At 44.2% G+C, this 16,472-nt stretch overlaps 1 protein-coding gene across 4 annotated transcripts; it reads right to left on the bottom strand.

The window, feature by feature from the left end:
- Positions 1-4,263: 4,263 nt before the first annotated feature.
- Positions 4,264-15,406, bottom strand: BMI1 (BMI1 proto-oncogene, polycomb ring finger). 4 transcript variants are annotated; one of them, XM_015811562.1, is made up of 10 exons: positions 15,388-15,406; positions 9,068-9,201; positions 8,714-8,810; positions 8,057-8,112; positions 7,918-7,968; positions 7,553-7,661; positions 7,420-7,465; positions 6,887-6,985; positions 6,465-6,545; positions 4,264-6,357 (listed from the first exon to the last, which is right to left on the bottom strand). In XM_015811562.1, the coding sequence occupies exons 2-10, from the start codon at positions 9,177-9,179 to the stop codon at positions 6,025-6,027; spliced, it is 984 nt and encodes a 327-aa protein (XP_015667048.1). In that variant the 5' UTR covers positions 9,180-9,201; positions 15,388-15,406; the 3' UTR covers positions 4,264-6,024. The 4 variants fall into 4 exon arrangements, with proteins under 4 accessions (XP_015667048.1, XP_015667046.1, XP_015667045.1 ...); XM_015811560.1 differs by lacking the exon at positions 15,388-15,406 and adding an exon at positions 15,029-15,090; XM_015811559.1 differs by lacking the exon at positions 15,388-15,406 and adding an exon at positions 14,976-15,018.
- Positions 15,407-16,472: the final 1,066 nt, after the last annotated feature.

Below are 16,472 nucleotides of genomic sequence, written 5' to 3'. Positions count from 1 at the left end.
GCGCAAGATGGCTCCTCGGACGCTCTGTGGCAGACCAGGCAAAGCAAATCGAGGGGGCGGCTGCTGAAGAGGAATCCCGCCGACAAGGAAGCGTTGCCTTTTCTGCGAAAAGAAGGAAAGGCCGGCCGGGGGCCAGCGATCGGCCACAGCCTTGGTGCTCCCGATCCAGCTGAAGGCTAGGCTTGGCAGCTCCTCCTCAGCCCAAGGAGTTCTTGTCCAATCTCCCGGGTCTTTGCTCCTTCCTTCCCCGACCTTCCAAGCCATCAGAGAGGCTGAGGGTTGCAGGACATGCCTTTCCGGCATGAATTGAATCAAAACCTAACCCAGTAGGGCGGCTTTCCAGGACAGGAAAGTTTGGTAGGCGAACTGAGTTCACCCAGTTTCTGTCCACTGCTAATTGAAGCACAATTCCTGAATCAGGAGCAAACAAATCAACCGCGCGAAGCTTGAAGGCGATGGCTTGCTTCAGCGACTCGGCCAAGCCAATTCCCAGAACATGCTAAACGCTGAGCTCTCACAGGTTAGCTAATTGTGCAAATTCGAATAACGATCTATACGTCTACTGTGTGAGCTGAGTTCATATAAACATAAGAGAATGGTGTGGGTCGCTGCAAAACTAAATAATGTGCTCTCTGTTCAGAAGAGCGTTTATGCCCGCGATGGTTTCTGTCTGCAAAAAAGAGCGGGGAGGGGGACCTCAGACTTCTGCTGCTCACGGGGCAGAGATTGTCTTCTCTGCGGGGGGCTTGCTGTAGATTCATAGGAGAACAATTCTCATCCAATTCAGAGGCTGTCTTATAACTGAAACAGTGTTTAGCTAATTAACCCAGTTTCTGGTTTGGCAGGGCACTCAGAACATAGTCACATTTAGTTTGAGGTTTATTGGGTGTTTGTGAGGGATATTCTATGAGTCCCGCAATCAAATTATTTTCTTTTTTTACCATTCCCATTGTTCTCCCTTGTTCTTCTTTTGGTTTTCCTTTATGTGTCCTCTTGCTTTATTGTTCCTAGTTCCTTTCCTTTCCTTTCCTTTCCTTTCCTTTCCTTTCCTTTCCTTTCCTTTCCTTTCCTTTCCTTTCCTTTCCTTTCCTTTCCTTTCCTTGTGTCTCTTGTCTATTCTTTTCTCCACTCCCTTTCACTTCTCTCTCTCTCTCTCTCTCTCTCTCTCTCTCTCTCTCTCTCTCTCTCTCTCTCTCTCTCTCTCTCTCTCTCTCTCTCTCTCTCTCTTTCTCCCTTTTTTTGCAATTTATTCAGCCGTATGTGACCGCACAGATCTTTGTTAAACAGCGTTGGACAGCGGAGATCAGAGACAAAGGGTCTACTCTCGTGATGCTTGAGAGTACCTGGGACAATTAGGTTTTAATTCTGACCTAAAATAATCGGCTTCTAATTGAAAAACCAGATAAAAGAAAATCAAGCGACAGAATGGGGCGGAATAAATGCAAACTTCCAAGAAAAAAATATTTCGATTTACCAACCAAAAGCCTTTGCAAGAAGAAAACGGCTCCAACCTTCCGCACATGTGACAATGTCAAGATTATAACATAACCTTCCCAGAGTAATGGATAGCTGAATAGACTCAGGTGGAGGCTGGGGAGAAGGGGGGGGACATGTCTTCAAACATACAATTGTTTTCGTTTTGAGAAAAGAGAGTTAAGTCCATCTGGAATTGAGAGTTTATTTAGATAAGCATGCAGGTTGAAGAGAAGGGCTGCTCATTTAGGGTACTAAGCCATAGGGAGCGGGAATGTCTAGGGTACCTATTCCCATTAGCCTGTCTCAAAATGACCTGGAGGACAAAGGGGGATCCCATCACCACCACCACCACCACCACCACGGCCATGTAGTCTCAGTGTCTTCTCTCCCCCTCCTCCAGTCTATTTGATCTTAGAAATGCAAGAGGATTCCAATCCAGCTGCTGAGATCTCAACAGATAGGATTTAATTAAAATGATGGATTCCCTACCAAGGAATACTAATCCTAAGAATTTCAAAATATCCTTCATTTACCAGTGAAATTTGAAATATATCAACTTCTTCTTCTTCTTCTTCTTCTTCTTCTTCTTCTTCTTCTTCTTCTTCTTCTTCTTCTTCTTCTTCTTCTTCTTCTTCTTCTTCTTCTTCTTCTTCTTCTTCTTCTTTCTTCTTTCTTCTTTCTTCTTTCTTCCTTCTTCTTCTTCTCTCTCATACACACACACACACACACACACACACAGAGTTGTAGTAGTTACAATGTAAATATGTTGTTTTACAGCTTTCTCTACAATCTGCACTGTTTCCATTTTACAGACTGGAAACTAAGAGGAAAGAATACTTGGGAAAACTGTTGACAAGATCTCCTGCTGGTTTTGAGGCCTGTAACATTCTATTACAGATTTTTATTTTATCTCAAACTTTGGCAGTTGTTTGGGTATGATAAGGGAAAAGCATTTTACATGTGTACATAAGCACCTATTTTCTTCTTTGGAACACTGATTGATGCTTTTAACTGAAAACCAGGTATTGTGAGAGTATTTTGACTTTAAGTGACACATAACTAGTGCAAAGATTTCTATAATGTAAGAACCTAAGTGGCTTGAACTATAGTGGTGAGCAAGTCAGGTTCCAATGGGAGAGGATGGAAAATGCAACTGCATTTTATTTCCCCTCACCCGGTATCTAGTCTGTGCTGTTGGTTTTTCATAATAGTTCAGTATACTGAATTCATGACATCTTCTTTTAACAGCTTGCTGAGACTATACACCTCTAATCTTACTTTCTGCCAAGTGTACATACATGGGATTAGGGTAGTTTTTTTAAGGTTGGTTACCTGAGGATAAATCTGCATTGCAGGTTTTACTGGAAATACAGCTTTGTGTAAATGTGTATGTAGGCATGCATCTTCAAATTCTTGAAAAACTTTGGTAAAACTGAGGTTAGAATTAACATTATGATTCTGTTTCTTTGCAGAAAAAAATAAACTTCAAGGTTAATAACAATTATATTCTTGAGATCAATCTAATTTATATGAAGCTACATTATTAGAATCATTAATCATTGCAACAATCTGGGAATAGGAATTTGCACACCTGAAGGCTTGAAATGGATTGTCTTTCCTTGTTTCCAAGTCTGGACTCTTACATCTCCTAAGGAATAATGTGGTTTATCTGATTCTACCTTAATGTGATCTGTCAGCTAGAGCATTGTGGTTTGTAAAATCAAGGTTTATGTTTTGACTTTTTGAACAAACCCTGCCAATTGTAACTTATTCCACAGATCAGGATTAAACCATGGTGTCTTGCAATTTACATTCAAATTAGTGTAAATTACATCAACACAATTAGCAGCTTTAACTTGTCAGTACACATTCAAGTTGTAATACTAAATGAATGTGACAAAAACACATTTAGCTCAAATAAATGGGATCCAATTTCAAAAATATTTGTAATATGAATACAATTTGCAGTATTTATATTTTACAAAGACATTTTAAATATTATCACCACTGGGTTTTTATGGCTTTTGACTTTTACTTGATCCATTCTTTGTTTCATAAAAAAGGAAGATTGATTTATATGCATTATCCGTACAGTTTGAGATTCAGTATTTGGTTCTGTGTGCTATACTCACTTTAAAAGCAAGGAGACTGTAAAAAGCCATAGTTTAATCTCACTTATGTAATCTTTTCATCATTTTATCATCAGTTATTTATCAATAACTGAGAATTTTCCAACAGTAATACATAATTGTAGAAAAAGACTTACTTGCAATGACAAATCAAATTCTTTTCACTAATAATGGTACAGTAAGGAATATTGTCAAAAACTAGAAAGATACATATTTAGTTGGATTGTTTCAGTAATTTACTACATAAGGCTGTATGTAGAAATCATTTGGTTATATGGGAAAGACTTAAGAGCATTTTATTTTCCTTATTCAATCCATTTCTCTCTCTCTCTCTCTCTGTCTCTCTCTCTCTCTCTCTCTCCTCTCCTCTCCTCTCCCTCTCCCTTTGTGTGTGTGTGTGTGTGCTCAATCACCAATTATTATTTCTTTGCATGGAAGAGAATACAGTACATGTATCACCCTCTTCTCATGGGCTACTTTCATTTGGTCTTTGCTGAAAATAAATATGATCTTTAATTAAGACTAAACTGAGTTTAATTAAGCAGAGCCATCCTCTGAAATTCTAAGTCATACCTACTGTATCTACATAAGTTCTTGATTTCTTTTAGCAGATGAAAAGAGAGCAATCTGAACATTTACATCACAAGAAATCAGCAGGTATATGTAAAAGTAATGATTTAATGAGTGTAAGCAAGACAAAGCATAGAATTGTGCTTTTTTCCCCTTTTTTTGCAGACTGGAGACAACAAAATACATAGCTACAATATCCCTGTACAAACATGAAACAATAGGCATATAGGATAAACACCCTCACAAATGTGTAACTGATGAGTGAAAAACGGGCACATGAACACACATAGCACACATACATTTTAACCAAAGCAAAGCACAAATTGAAAGATATTGGAGATTCAAAAGACTTATAATTTCAAGCCTTCCTTTCCCACCCCCCTCAAAATATCTGATACCTTCAGAAAACTATTTTGCTTACAGGCAACTCGTTTGTACCTGTTAATCCTTAACCAAGTTAGTACTGTACCATACACATACATATATATATATATTAAAACAAATTTAGTTAAAAAGCCTTCATTTGAATGTACTGATTTCTTTAGAAAGAATGAATGAAAAAGATTCCTGCATACTTTATGGCTTCTTATATGCATTCCTGTGCTTTTTGTTTCTGGGGGGGGGGAAATAACCACACATTCCATTACTTTCCCCTGTAAAAGGAATAAAATCTAGAATAATATCAAGAATAAAATCAAGTCGTTTCCATGTTCCTCCACTTTGTCCAATGCCCCCTTGCCCACTCCTCCTCAGCATTGGAGACAATTAATTAATTACATTGGCTAAATGTAAAAATCCTGGGAACCAGACAAGGCCCAAGAAATCCTTTTGATATTGTCAATTGCTTCAAAGTTAACGGAGATGGGAAACTCCCTCTCCTGCTTTCATAGGAAAAGGCTGGTGGCTGCTTTAGTAGGACTACTCCTACGCCTGTCCCACAAAGCATCTGTCAGGGCTGATCCAATGGAGACTTAGCCACCTTAATCGATACTGCATGAAACACAATTATTTTCTTTATAAATATATCATACAATACTGCTTCCTATTTTGTTACACACTAATATGGCGTTCTTCCACAAATTCAAAATGCCATTAAAACCTTGTTTTCTTTCAATTTTTTTTCTTTAAACCAGCCAGTAAAATAAAAGGCAATACCCGCTTTTAGGTATACAAATGTAAATCTGAACATAGAATGTCCTTCTCTTCTATACCACTTGTTGCTTTCTGATTTCTCAATGGCTTCGGTGTTGCGCAGATGTTGTGGATGAAAATTATAAATCAAAATGGCTAATAAAGCAAATACATTGTTATTCACAGTGGTGTGGCTACATATACGCATCTTTTTATGCATATTCGGTCCTGCATTTATCATTCCAAGTTGGAGAAGGAAAAAAAATCACTTGTTTTCAATGAGATTCCCCAAAACAGCAGAACCATAATTCATAATCCAAAAGATATATAGGAAATTAATCTGGATTTACAAAATTTTCGTTTGTGGTAGGCATCAGTTTTCAGACTCCAAATTAAGAAACAGAATAATGATGGGAAGTCCCAAAAAATCCTCTTGAAATATTTGGATTGTTATCCTTTGTTTTTCCATGTTGCTAATCCTTAAGAAACAGTTTGCTGTGGTGGTTGTTTAATATAAAAAAGATCCATCTTTTGACCTCTCATTTAATTCCCAATCATTATTCCTCTCTTATTATTAACCACCAGGCATAGACACACGTGGAATTCGCAACTATAAAGCTTAATTGTGTGATATGATAGAGACATAGAGACTGGAGCAGAAAAAAAGCCATAATCTTGGCACCCAGTCTTCAGAGTCAGAAAGTAGAGTTTATGCCAGTCAGCCAGAAGAAGTTGTAGAGCAACCATTGATGGATGCTTTCCGGGTTCTGTTGGTAAAGGAGGCATGGTGGTTACCACTTGAGCTACCGCTGGTTCCGTTCATAGTGCTAGAAATGTGGGGAAACTGGGGATGGGGAGATTGCACCAGAGTGCCGGGGCTGAGCATGCAGGATGATGTGGAAGGAACACCTCCCATGGGGCTGCCAGCTTTTTCACTGCCAGAGTCACTTTCCAGGTCCCCACTGTTGTGCAAACCATCTCGCTGTTGGCCACCTATTTTCATTCTCTTGCAGGTTTGTTGCACACGGTACTTTAAAGGGAGGGGGCCATTCTGCCAAAGAAAGTCAGAAAGGAAATCCTTGTTAGAGAGTTTATTTTTATTTCCCATCCCTCTGGCCCAACTTGACCAAGACTTGGAAAGCCTCTCAATATATTTACCCTTCTCCAAGTGTAAATATAGGCTATATCCATTAGTGTGTAGTAGTCCTTCAAAGGCTCTTCTTCGTACATGACATCAATCTAATAAAAGATATGAAATTACACTTCATTTAACATGGCATGGAAGTGTGAAAGACTACACAACTGCAATGTGGCACCTACTATATTATCCTAATCAAACATCACACATTTTATCTGAAATTCAGAAATACATTGACTCAGTTGAGAACATGTCTGCCTTCATGTCAAAGGGTTTAGAATATAATGATTCAGAGAGACCCTCTGAAATCCATTTCTGTAGTTCTTTTATCTAAAGATGCTGCTGTTTAATTCCAAAAGCAAACACACCAATTTTTTTCAGCAGAATTAAAGTTTAAATAATGACCTTAGCTAAAACTGTTTTATGAAAGTTCTTCCCCTACCTGAAAAGTATTGGGTATGTCCATTTTGCTCCGGAGAAACTTCCTTAAGTGCATTACAGTCATTGCTGCAGGACAGCGTAAATATCTTTTGTTGTTGGCCTGGGAGGGGCATTTGGTTGAGACAACATTCAAAATCTAATACTAACGGTTCATTCCAATATAGTAGATAGAAAGAGATGGAAACATGGTTAAAACTGGCAGCATGAAAACTAAATGCTCACTGGCGATCCAAATTCAATGAAGAAAAAACAAAATATATGCTCATCAGATTTTTCTTTTAGAATTTAATTCATACAAATTTTATTCTTAAAAAATGCATACACTAACTAAGGGGGAGGGGGAAATAGGAGGATGTTTTCTAATACAAAACTTATTTTTTATCAGCCTTTTAAATGCCCTCGAATTGTAATTACTAAGAAGGCATGCTCACTGCTTGCAGAATAACTGACTCTAGTACTTTAGGAAATAAAAATGAATATGTTTTTATTTTCTAAAAAAAAATGAAAGTGTCAAGGAACCAACTATCTACTTACTTCCTCTTTGGCTTTCTCCTTCTCTTTGCTTCCTTTCCGTTCAACTCTAGAAAAAAGACATACACTATAGTAGTAAAGAAAAACAAATCTATGAATGTACTGCCAAATACAAGATACTGCTTTTATAACTTACCTATTTTGGTCAAAGAACTCAATGGATAAGCTTATTATTTCATCATCTGTTATAATCCTTTTGTCTTCATCTGCAACTTCTCCCCTATCTTCATTAGAGCCATTGGCAACTGTACAGAAACACGTTCACAGTAGGTTACATTTTGACATTCAAATCAGAAAGAGTAAAGAAAACATCAGTCATAGGATAAATATGTTACCTTTAAAATTATTTCTGTGAATGAATTTAAACAATTTTGAATGTATAAAATATTTACTTGCTGTGCATGAGCACCGAAATGGCACATAAAGTATTTTTACAACTTCAGCTTCTGCTTAAAAGGTAATTCTTTATCAAAATCATAATCTCAGAATCTTTTTTTTTACCATCAGCAGATGGATGAGCAGCATAAAAATCTCTTCTTCTTTTCATTTCATCTGAGAGAAAACATATTTTTGTTACTCATCTCTTCCAGTTTACACATTCTGTTACTGCATTGGTTGTTCAATCTAATTGCTTACTTACTTTTGAAAAGACCTGGTACTAACTTGTATACAATGTCCTGGAGAGTTTTATCAGATCTAGAATATAAAGTCCAACGTTAATATTTATAACTTTCCAGAACCAAAAATAGCTTGGTTGAGAATTTTTAACCAAAACTTTAACCAGATTTAAATTGTTTTATATGTTTTTAGATCCATGCTATTAATCTACCTATATTATTTTGCTTTGGTAGAAAGATATCAGATTAGACTGACACCATTGTAAAAATGTAGGCATTTAATAAAAAGATGTAACCATAAAGAGAGCTAATAAAATGTAATTAAATAAAGATTTCTGAAAAGAATTTGACTTTTGCATTTCTTTATCAATATTTTACATTTATAAAGATCAATACTGAAAAAATACAGAAAATTAATATGCACACTGATGAGAACAAATTGCAATTTGGACAGGGTAAGTAAGAAAAGAAACATATAGAAAATAAAGATGGGATTTTAATATAGAAAAAGAAAAATGACTAATTGAAATGCAAGACTGATGCTTATGGAAATAGTACAGTAATGTGTCCTGAACTAACATTTTTTTTAGATTTGCATTGGCAAGGAACTTGCACCAAAGAAATATAAAATTTGAAAAGACACATTATGACATAAAGTATTTAGTTGTCTTTTTTCCTACCTTATGTTCAAAAGAGGCCTAGTTTTGTGAACCTGGACATCACATATGGGACAATACTTGCTGGTCTCCAAGTAATGTACAATACAAGTCTTACAGACTGCAAGAGGAAAAATATATAGATGTAAAATTGTGCAGAAATAAGACCACAAAGCAGAATCAATACATGGTTTTCTGCTGTTATTTCTAACCCAGACCCTAAACAAAATTAGCTGTTTCTCGCCAAGAAAGGGCCATATGGTCAATGAAAGAATTTGGTCTTGCAGAGCCAACCTTGCTCCACCAGGACCAAGAGACAGGAGGCCTGTCTGGTAGCAGGCCGCTTTGCATGATGAGAAGCAACCAAGCAGGACTTACAGGAATGCAGGCACTCGATGATTGTGGTAGCATCAATGAAATATCCTCCACAAATCACACACATGAGATGGGGGTTGAGCTCCGTAATTTTGATGCGGGTGGTGCGATGCATTTTGGTTCAATCTGTGGAGACTCTAAAAGATGTACAAACAAAGAGGACCCTTTTAAACACCGTGGGGAAACCTCGGAGGCGCGGCCCTACACGATTCCCTCACTTCCCCGCGGCTAAAAGTGGCCTCCTCTGGGGAAGACGCTCGGGTTCAGGCGAGAAAAAGGAGGTGCCAAGCCGCCGAGCCAAGAGCCTTAGCGCAAAGGAGCGGCAGTGGAGGGGGGCTCCTTCCAGAGTGCTCTGCCCAGGGCCCACCTGCCCCGAGCCCTGCGCGGCGATATTCACAAGAGGAGTTGCCTGGGACGGGCGAAGGCGGCTCCTGGGGCACCTCCCACGAGCCTTTCCCCCCGCGGCGCTACCGGAAAACCGCAGATCGGGACTGCAGAGGGGAGAACGGGACAAGCGGGGGGGGGGGAGCAATCCTAAGTGCAGGCGGGGGGCGGTTGCTCTGGGCATTTCCGGCGAGAAGAGAGGGGTGGCGGCCGCGGTTGAAGCGGCGGCGGCGGCGGCGGAGGGGAAGGAAGAAGCAAGCAAAGGAGGGGTGGCTGATTGGCTGCTGGCGCGGTTGGGGCCCGCACCTCGGAACAACAAGGGCTGGCAGGCGGGTAGTAAGTAGCAGGCGGGATAAGATCAGGCAGGCCCCAGGAACTGGCGCGGCTGCTAGCGCGTCGCCGCCACCAACCCAAGAGGCTCGGGACCGAGCCGCCTTCGGAACCGTTCTAGCGAGGGGGTTGCTATAGCAACTTACACTTATTCTTGGCATCCTGCCACTACCCGGAGCGCGCCAGGGGGGAGGGGGCGGGGAGGGGCCAGGCTGAGAAGAGGTGGCTTGGAGAGGAAACGGGAGGGGGGAGCAGGGAACAGGAGGGCATGTTTGGAGGCTCGGCGAGGAAGAAAGCCTAGTCCCTTCTGGGGCAACAACTGGCGCCCCTGGGGTAGGGATCAAGCGGGGGGGGGGAAGAAAGGCGGGCTGGGGGTACCGCTATGGAAAGGAACCGGGAGTGTGGCCGGCCGGGGCGAGACCCGGGGTCTGGTCGGGTGTTGCTGGAGGGTCAACATTCCCTCTCCGAGCAGTCCAGTTGGGCGGGGGGACGCGTCGCAGGAAAGAAAGCGAGGACGCCAAAAGCGGGGCTGGCAGTAGGAGGCCTCGAGGACGGCCCGAGTCTGCTCTGGGGTCGATGCCAGGCCGAAAACTAGAGGCTCCTCCAGGGGCTTTCGGTTTCTCTCGGGCCCTCCACCTACGTCGGCCACGAGCAAGAAAGCAGTCACTGCTTCTTTCCCTTCTCCCTTTTTCGCCTACCTATATCGCAGCGCGATAGAACCTTCTCGTCTCTTGGATCGCCAAGGCACAGAGTTAAATGTTGGAGCGCCAGCCTTTGCCATAGACCCGGCCCGGATTCCTAACACACCCACCTCCGGGCACCCGTGTACATCCCGCTCTGGCAGTCCAAGGTTGCAAATGTACCGCGGCTCTCGGGCTGCAACCGGGAAGTGAAGAGAGCAAAGCATGTGTCTGAGGAAATCCTCACCCGGGGCACGTCGCTCCACCGCTCGGCAAGGAAAAAAAATTACGGTGGGAGGGAAGGAGGTGTGGAAGTTATGCTCAGCCGAAAGAACAAGGTCCATTCCCGCAACCACGGAGCTACCTATTTTACTCTGAACACACCGCAATCGAGACAAAATGTCCTGACGCTTCCGAAAGAACCCCGAATTCTTGTCCAATGTTCCAAAACTGAGGGGGTGGGTGGGAGAGGGATGGAGAGTACTGCTAGGATCGTTCATCACAAAACTACCACCACTTCACTTGTTCTATGTTCCCGGGTGGAAAAAAAGGGAAGGAAAGAAAAACAGAGAAGGAACGATGCCATTGCTGCATGGAGGAAATTGCTATTTTTATCTTTCGGGGGAGAGGGGAGCAAAAGGCATACAAGCTTGAAGTAGAAGGGAAAGGAGGGGTTCCATAACCTGGGCCTGAAAGCTGGATGTTGGCAAGGAAAACAGGAGCCTCCACTCCTGACCTCTCCCTCTGGTTCCAGAGCATTCTTCAGGATATGAATAAAGAATATTCACCCCAAACCTTTAATAGATAATTGGAGTCCTTCTCATCACTACCACCACCCCCATCATCACCACCACCATCATGATAAAACGCGTCTATTTGTTCAAATTAAGATGCAGTAAATCCAGGACACTATCCAAAAAGTATATTAGAAAGGGTCCAGCAATTCAGTGGACTTAAATTCTTTCCCAAGCAGTCAGGCATAGAAGGAGACAACTCAGTTGTCAGAAAATACAAACACATGTTTCATTTCAGGGAAACAGAGCCTCTGCCTAAGCAGGAGAAAACTCAAATCAAGCGTGAAGCTTAGTTGCTCAAAGCTTATTATTTATTACCTAGGTTAGCCCCCTTCTCCGGGATCTCCTTGGAGGTATCAACTGAATTCTTAAACCAACAATCCTGAATCAAAGCTATGCATCAGTGAAAAATACCAGCAACTCCCAGGCACTCATTTATATACACTCACAAACAAAACAGGCATCTTGTTATCCAAAGTACTAACTTTGGGATAGAGTTGGTGCTGTTATTCTCTCGTGTTCTCTCCCTCAAGTCCCCCATCTCCTTACAATAATGCTATACCTTTCTGTAGCCAAGACACAGTGACCTTTAACACAAGATATTGTATTTTATTTTCAGCCCCTTCCCCTTCCAAGGCATGTATTCCACCAAGAAAACAGGGAGTGATAAAACTTGTTAACATTGCCAGCTGAAGCTTGGCGGCCTTACATGGGTTACCTCAACTTAGAAAACTATAGAGAGTTGGTGGATAGATGTTTTAGAAATTAATCAGCACTAGACACTTGATGTGTCAATTCACCAAGGCTACCTAAAATAACTAGGTTTGCAGGGGCAGATATGTAATCTGGTCCACTATGCCTTGAATTGTGATTAGGCTTAGTTTTAAAGGTGAGCCCTGAGCAAGAGTGGCCAACTCAAAAGTATGGATCCATTGAGTCCCAGCCAAGAAAGAAATTGGTATGTTTAGTATAATCCATATTCTCTCCAGCTAAACCCCTGCATTCAGTGAATGGACTTCTCCAGCTGGTCTCCTCAAAGGCAGGAGCCAGTTCCTTTCTGGCTAGGTAAATGCTGAATATATTGGGTCGGGAGGCTCAGCACTAACCAGCTCTATAGTATTAACAGATGAGTTCTGATTTACAGCGACCAGAGCAGAGAAATACATAGCTACCACAAAGTCTTTCCCTACGCTTCAAAGTTTTATTTTTGGAATGCCAAGAAGGACCATTTGAAACAAAGAAGTATTGAATAGAGGGAGGCTAACAAAAACTCAAGTAGAGGGTGGGCAAGAAGGCTGTGATCATGTGGTTAAATTTTCATTTGGGGAGAAAGGTTACTTGCAGGGAGAGAAGATTGGATTAGGTGCCCCTGAGTTATTTCCCACCAGGCATTAAAACAACAAAACAAGCTGAGCTGCAGCAGGGTATACTTTGTCAAGGCCGAGAGATTTTACACGAACCAAGTTTCCCACCTTAGAGCCAGGACCGAAGCCATTACATCTGGGCTAACAAGATGTTTCAGTTAACCTTCCCTTATTCAACTTGGAAGGATAAGATGTGTGAGGGAGAGGCGAAATCTTGGCTAAATAATAGAAAACTGCAATCGGAGTGCTTGCAAGTCCTATTGACTCGGGTCCCCCAATTCTCCCTCACGTTCAATCTGGATATAAGAACTCCGAGAATTAAACAAGCGGTAACTTCCCTCATCAAAGTTAGATTTCCAGCGTCAACCTTCTCTCCTCTCTTCCAAAGCCCGGAAGAAACTTCAGCATTTTAAGCACAAATGTGAAAGGACACGCTAAAAGAGAACCGCCATCTTAACAAGTTATCTCACGCCACATAAGTGTTGGCCGAACTTAAGTTAATAACATTTCTCCGGAGACCCCCAACGGCTCAGCGAACCCTCCAGCAAGATCGCAACCCCCCGTGGAACTCATCCCTATAAAATGGGAGCGCTAGGTGGCTTTTGAACCCCCCGCCGACCCATTTGTTTCGTAGGCGATCGCCATCCCGTGACCAAGGCAGCTCAAGATTTCATGAAGTGTCGCACTTCAATCGAAATCTGCCTATAAACCAAGAGGGCTGGACTTGAATGGCTAGTCGCAACCGAAAATACAAACATCCTCCTTCAGGGCCGCGCATCCAGGAGGGCTCTACGACCGAGCTCCGGTGGAAAGGGAACGAAAATTTGCAAGCGTTGGTTGCGGAATGAAACCAAGCGCCTGGGTTGCTACTGCCGCCGCTGCCGGTCTCCGGGCGCGCGCGCGAGGAGCGAACCGCGGTGCGTTGTGGCTGGAGCCGAGACTGTCAGCGCTTTTCCCATACGGAGAGCACGGGGACACCGAAGCTCCCCCTCGCAGCCTTTCCAACACCCCCCCCCCCCCCGTTGGAGAAAACCGCCGCGAAGTCCCCATCACCCTCCGGTCTCGGCTAGAAAGCGCGCCCCTGCATACCTACCCGCGGAAAGGCGCTGCCGGGGGACGGCCAAAGCTGCCGGGAAAAGACAATGAAAGTTAAAAGTCGTTCAGCAGAAAATGAATGTGAGCCAAGCGGCCATCTTGAAACGAACTGCAGGCGCTGTCAGTTGCAATCAGCGTATTGCTGCCGCCGTCGCTTTTGCCGCCGCCGCCGCCGCCGCGCCGAGCTCCTTTTAGTTCCCCAAACAGCCGGGTGGTTCCCCTTCGGGTTCACTCCGTGTCCGCTTGCCTTTCCCTTCCTCTTCCTTTCCGCGTCTCCTTTACTCTCTCTCCTCTTTTCCCTACCTCGATCGCTCGCTCACCCTCCCAATTCCTGGCTGGCTGTTCTCTTCTTTAAAATGCGTAGCTCCAATGCAGGGCTCTTAAAATCTCCCCGGCCCGTCTGGACTGCCACTCTTCCTCCACCACCACCACCAGCCCATTGTCTCTCCGGCTTCCAAGCCCTCCTCCCGGCTCCGTCTATCGGTCGCCTCCCCCACCCCCCGCGCCCCGGTCTTGTGTTTTCCCTCTCTTCTCTTCCAGAGAGCTCTTTCTCTCTCTCCACTTTCCTCTTTGTAAAAATAATAATAATAATCTGCAAATATTTGAATTATATCAGAGTTGTTGCTGTGGAAGGAACAGGCGGGGAGGTAGAATAGTGGAGAAGCGAGTGGTGGTGGAAGGAACGCAGCACTGAAGGCGCACAGTGGAAACTGACACCGTAACCAAAATGGCTCAGAGTTCGCCCGCCCCGCCAGCGTCACGTGGGACTCCTCATTCCTTAAGGGTGGCCTGGGAATTAGTGTCGGTGTAGTCGGAGCCGTCAGCCTCCCTGTGACCCAATCCCGCGACTCGGATGCCTCCTCCCCCCTCGTGCGCCGCCCTCCCCTCCCCCTCTCCCTGCCCTCCGCCTGCTCTTCCGCCTCCCCCCTCCAGACACGCGCGCGCGCACATACTTCGCTAGTCCTCCTTTTTCCGCGGCACTCACGCGGCTGCCTGTTCCACTGCCTCCCGCTCTTCCTCACCCCCGCCCCGCGCACTCACTCACGCGCGTACAATGCCTTATTCCTTTCCTTCCCCCTTCCAGCTTGCACACCTACCCCGCGCTACACACACTCGGTGCTCATTCCTCTCTCCCGATTTTACACGCCCTGTCACCTCGCGCGAGCAATCCCTTTCTCGCTTAACAAGGGCACACAGAGATCTCTGTTTCTCCCTTTTCCTCTCTTGTTCTTGGCCAAATCTACCCTTTCATACAAAAACCTACCTCCACCCCCTTCTTTTCAAGGCGTAATAAAGTGACGGCAACCACAGACAGACCTTTGGCTTCAGTCTCTCCACCCCGAGCCTCTGGTACTGAGGCTGCTCTGATCCTTTCTCCTACAGCCTGCCTCCCTTTCAGGGCGCGCGCGCTCGGGCGCGCGCGCACATACACACACATACACACACACACACACACAGAGAGAGAGAGAGAGAGAGAGAGAGAGAGAGAGAGAGAGAGAGAGAGAGAGAGAGAGAGACTGGCTCGCGCGCCACATTCACATACATAGACACACACATTGAAAAAGGTTGCCCACCATTTTAACAACCAGTATTGTGTGGCACGCCAGTTTCCACCTCAGCGCCTTTCCCCAGAGCCTCTCCTTTGCCCCCAGACTACAGTTTGTTCTCACCCTCACCTAGACTCTGGAATTCTTCTCCCACAACAACGATCTAGGTCGAGCTTTCTTCCTCCACCTCCTACGCCTTCCTGGGCACCTCAGTGTTAGGGCACCTCAGAAATCTTAGAAAGACGGTCCAAATGATATTATGAAAGTTGGGCTGGAAACTGGCTGCTGAAACCATCAACCCCGAGCGTCATCTCGGCCCTTCCACCTTCACTCCTTTCCGTTAGAACGGATTTTCCCGCTTTGGCATCCGGCCGCGTTTTCCCAGGTGCGCGCGACTTCTCCAGCCCCGGCGCAGATCCCACTCCCTTCTGGCGCAGCTCAGCACTACGCCTCCTTTCCACAAGTTCTTTACCTGGGCCAAGATCTCCGAGTCCTTTCTTTTCCTATTGAATCACAACCTTTTCATCTGAGACGGATTCAAGACAGAATCAAACTCTCCCTTCTCCATACATCTGTCTTCTTCTGAAGATAGAAGATACATCTGTCTTATTCTACCCCTGCCCCCGCAAAGTCCAAGCCCAGTATCGTTTCTCCCCAGGTGTCTATTTTCTTTTCCCTTCTCTCGCATACTACTTCATCCCTCTTCCCTCCTCCGTTTTTTGCCCCTTCTCAAAGTGCCACGAACGAGTATTCCGGATTTTTTCGGTCAATAAGGTCTAGCGTTTTATTTCACCGCCTCAAAAAACCTCACTCTTTTTATTCCCCCCTCCCCTTTGCTTATTGTTTTGAAGTCCCTCGCACGGATCACCTCATCCCCGTATCTACTCCCACACATCCACCTTCGCAAGCCCCATCCAACCCCTGAAATTGCCCAGGCACACATTTTCTCGGTAATTTTTTTTTTTCCTGCCTTTGGACACGCCTTCTCACTTCCCGCCTGCCTTCAGTGTATAAATTTAGTTCACCAGAGAACTCTGGCACCCCGCGTCTCGAATAGCTGATTCTAAAAGACTTAGGTGAGGGCGGTTTTCCAAATTTCTCACACCTCCCTACACACCTTCGCAACTTCATCTCACACAATTACCCCATTTCACAAAGCCCAACTCCGGCGTCCCTCGCTGTCTGACATGCATTCTTTGTCACAATATTTTCGT

This window comes from Protobothrops mucrosquamatus, unplaced genomic scaffold, assembly GCF_001527695.2.
Source record: "Protobothrops mucrosquamatus isolate PMUCROS unplaced genomic scaffold, P.Mucros_1.0 scaffold45, whole genome shotgun sequence".
Taxonomy (NCBI): domain Eukaryota; kingdom Metazoa; phylum Chordata; class Lepidosauria; order Squamata; family Viperidae; genus Protobothrops; species Protobothrops mucrosquamatus.
The sequence above is the reverse complement of the archived record's forward strand: the minus strand, read 5'-3'. Positions and strand labels throughout refer to the sequence as shown.

Excerpts from the sequence above, each read along its gene's own strand:
- BMI1 (XM_015811562.1), bottom strand. The coding sequence starts at position 9,179 with ATGCATCGCACCACCCGCATCAAAATTACGGAGCTCAACCCCCATCTC. Across the intron at positions 6,546-6,886 it reads ACATACCCAATACTTTTCAG|ATTGATGTCATGTACGAAGA; the intron begins GTAGGGGAAGAA and ends ATCTTTTATTAG. Across the intron at positions 6,358-6,464 it reads ATATTTACACTTGGAGAAGG|AATGGCCCCCTCCCTTTAAA; the intron begins GTAAATATATTG and ends TTTCTTTGGCAG.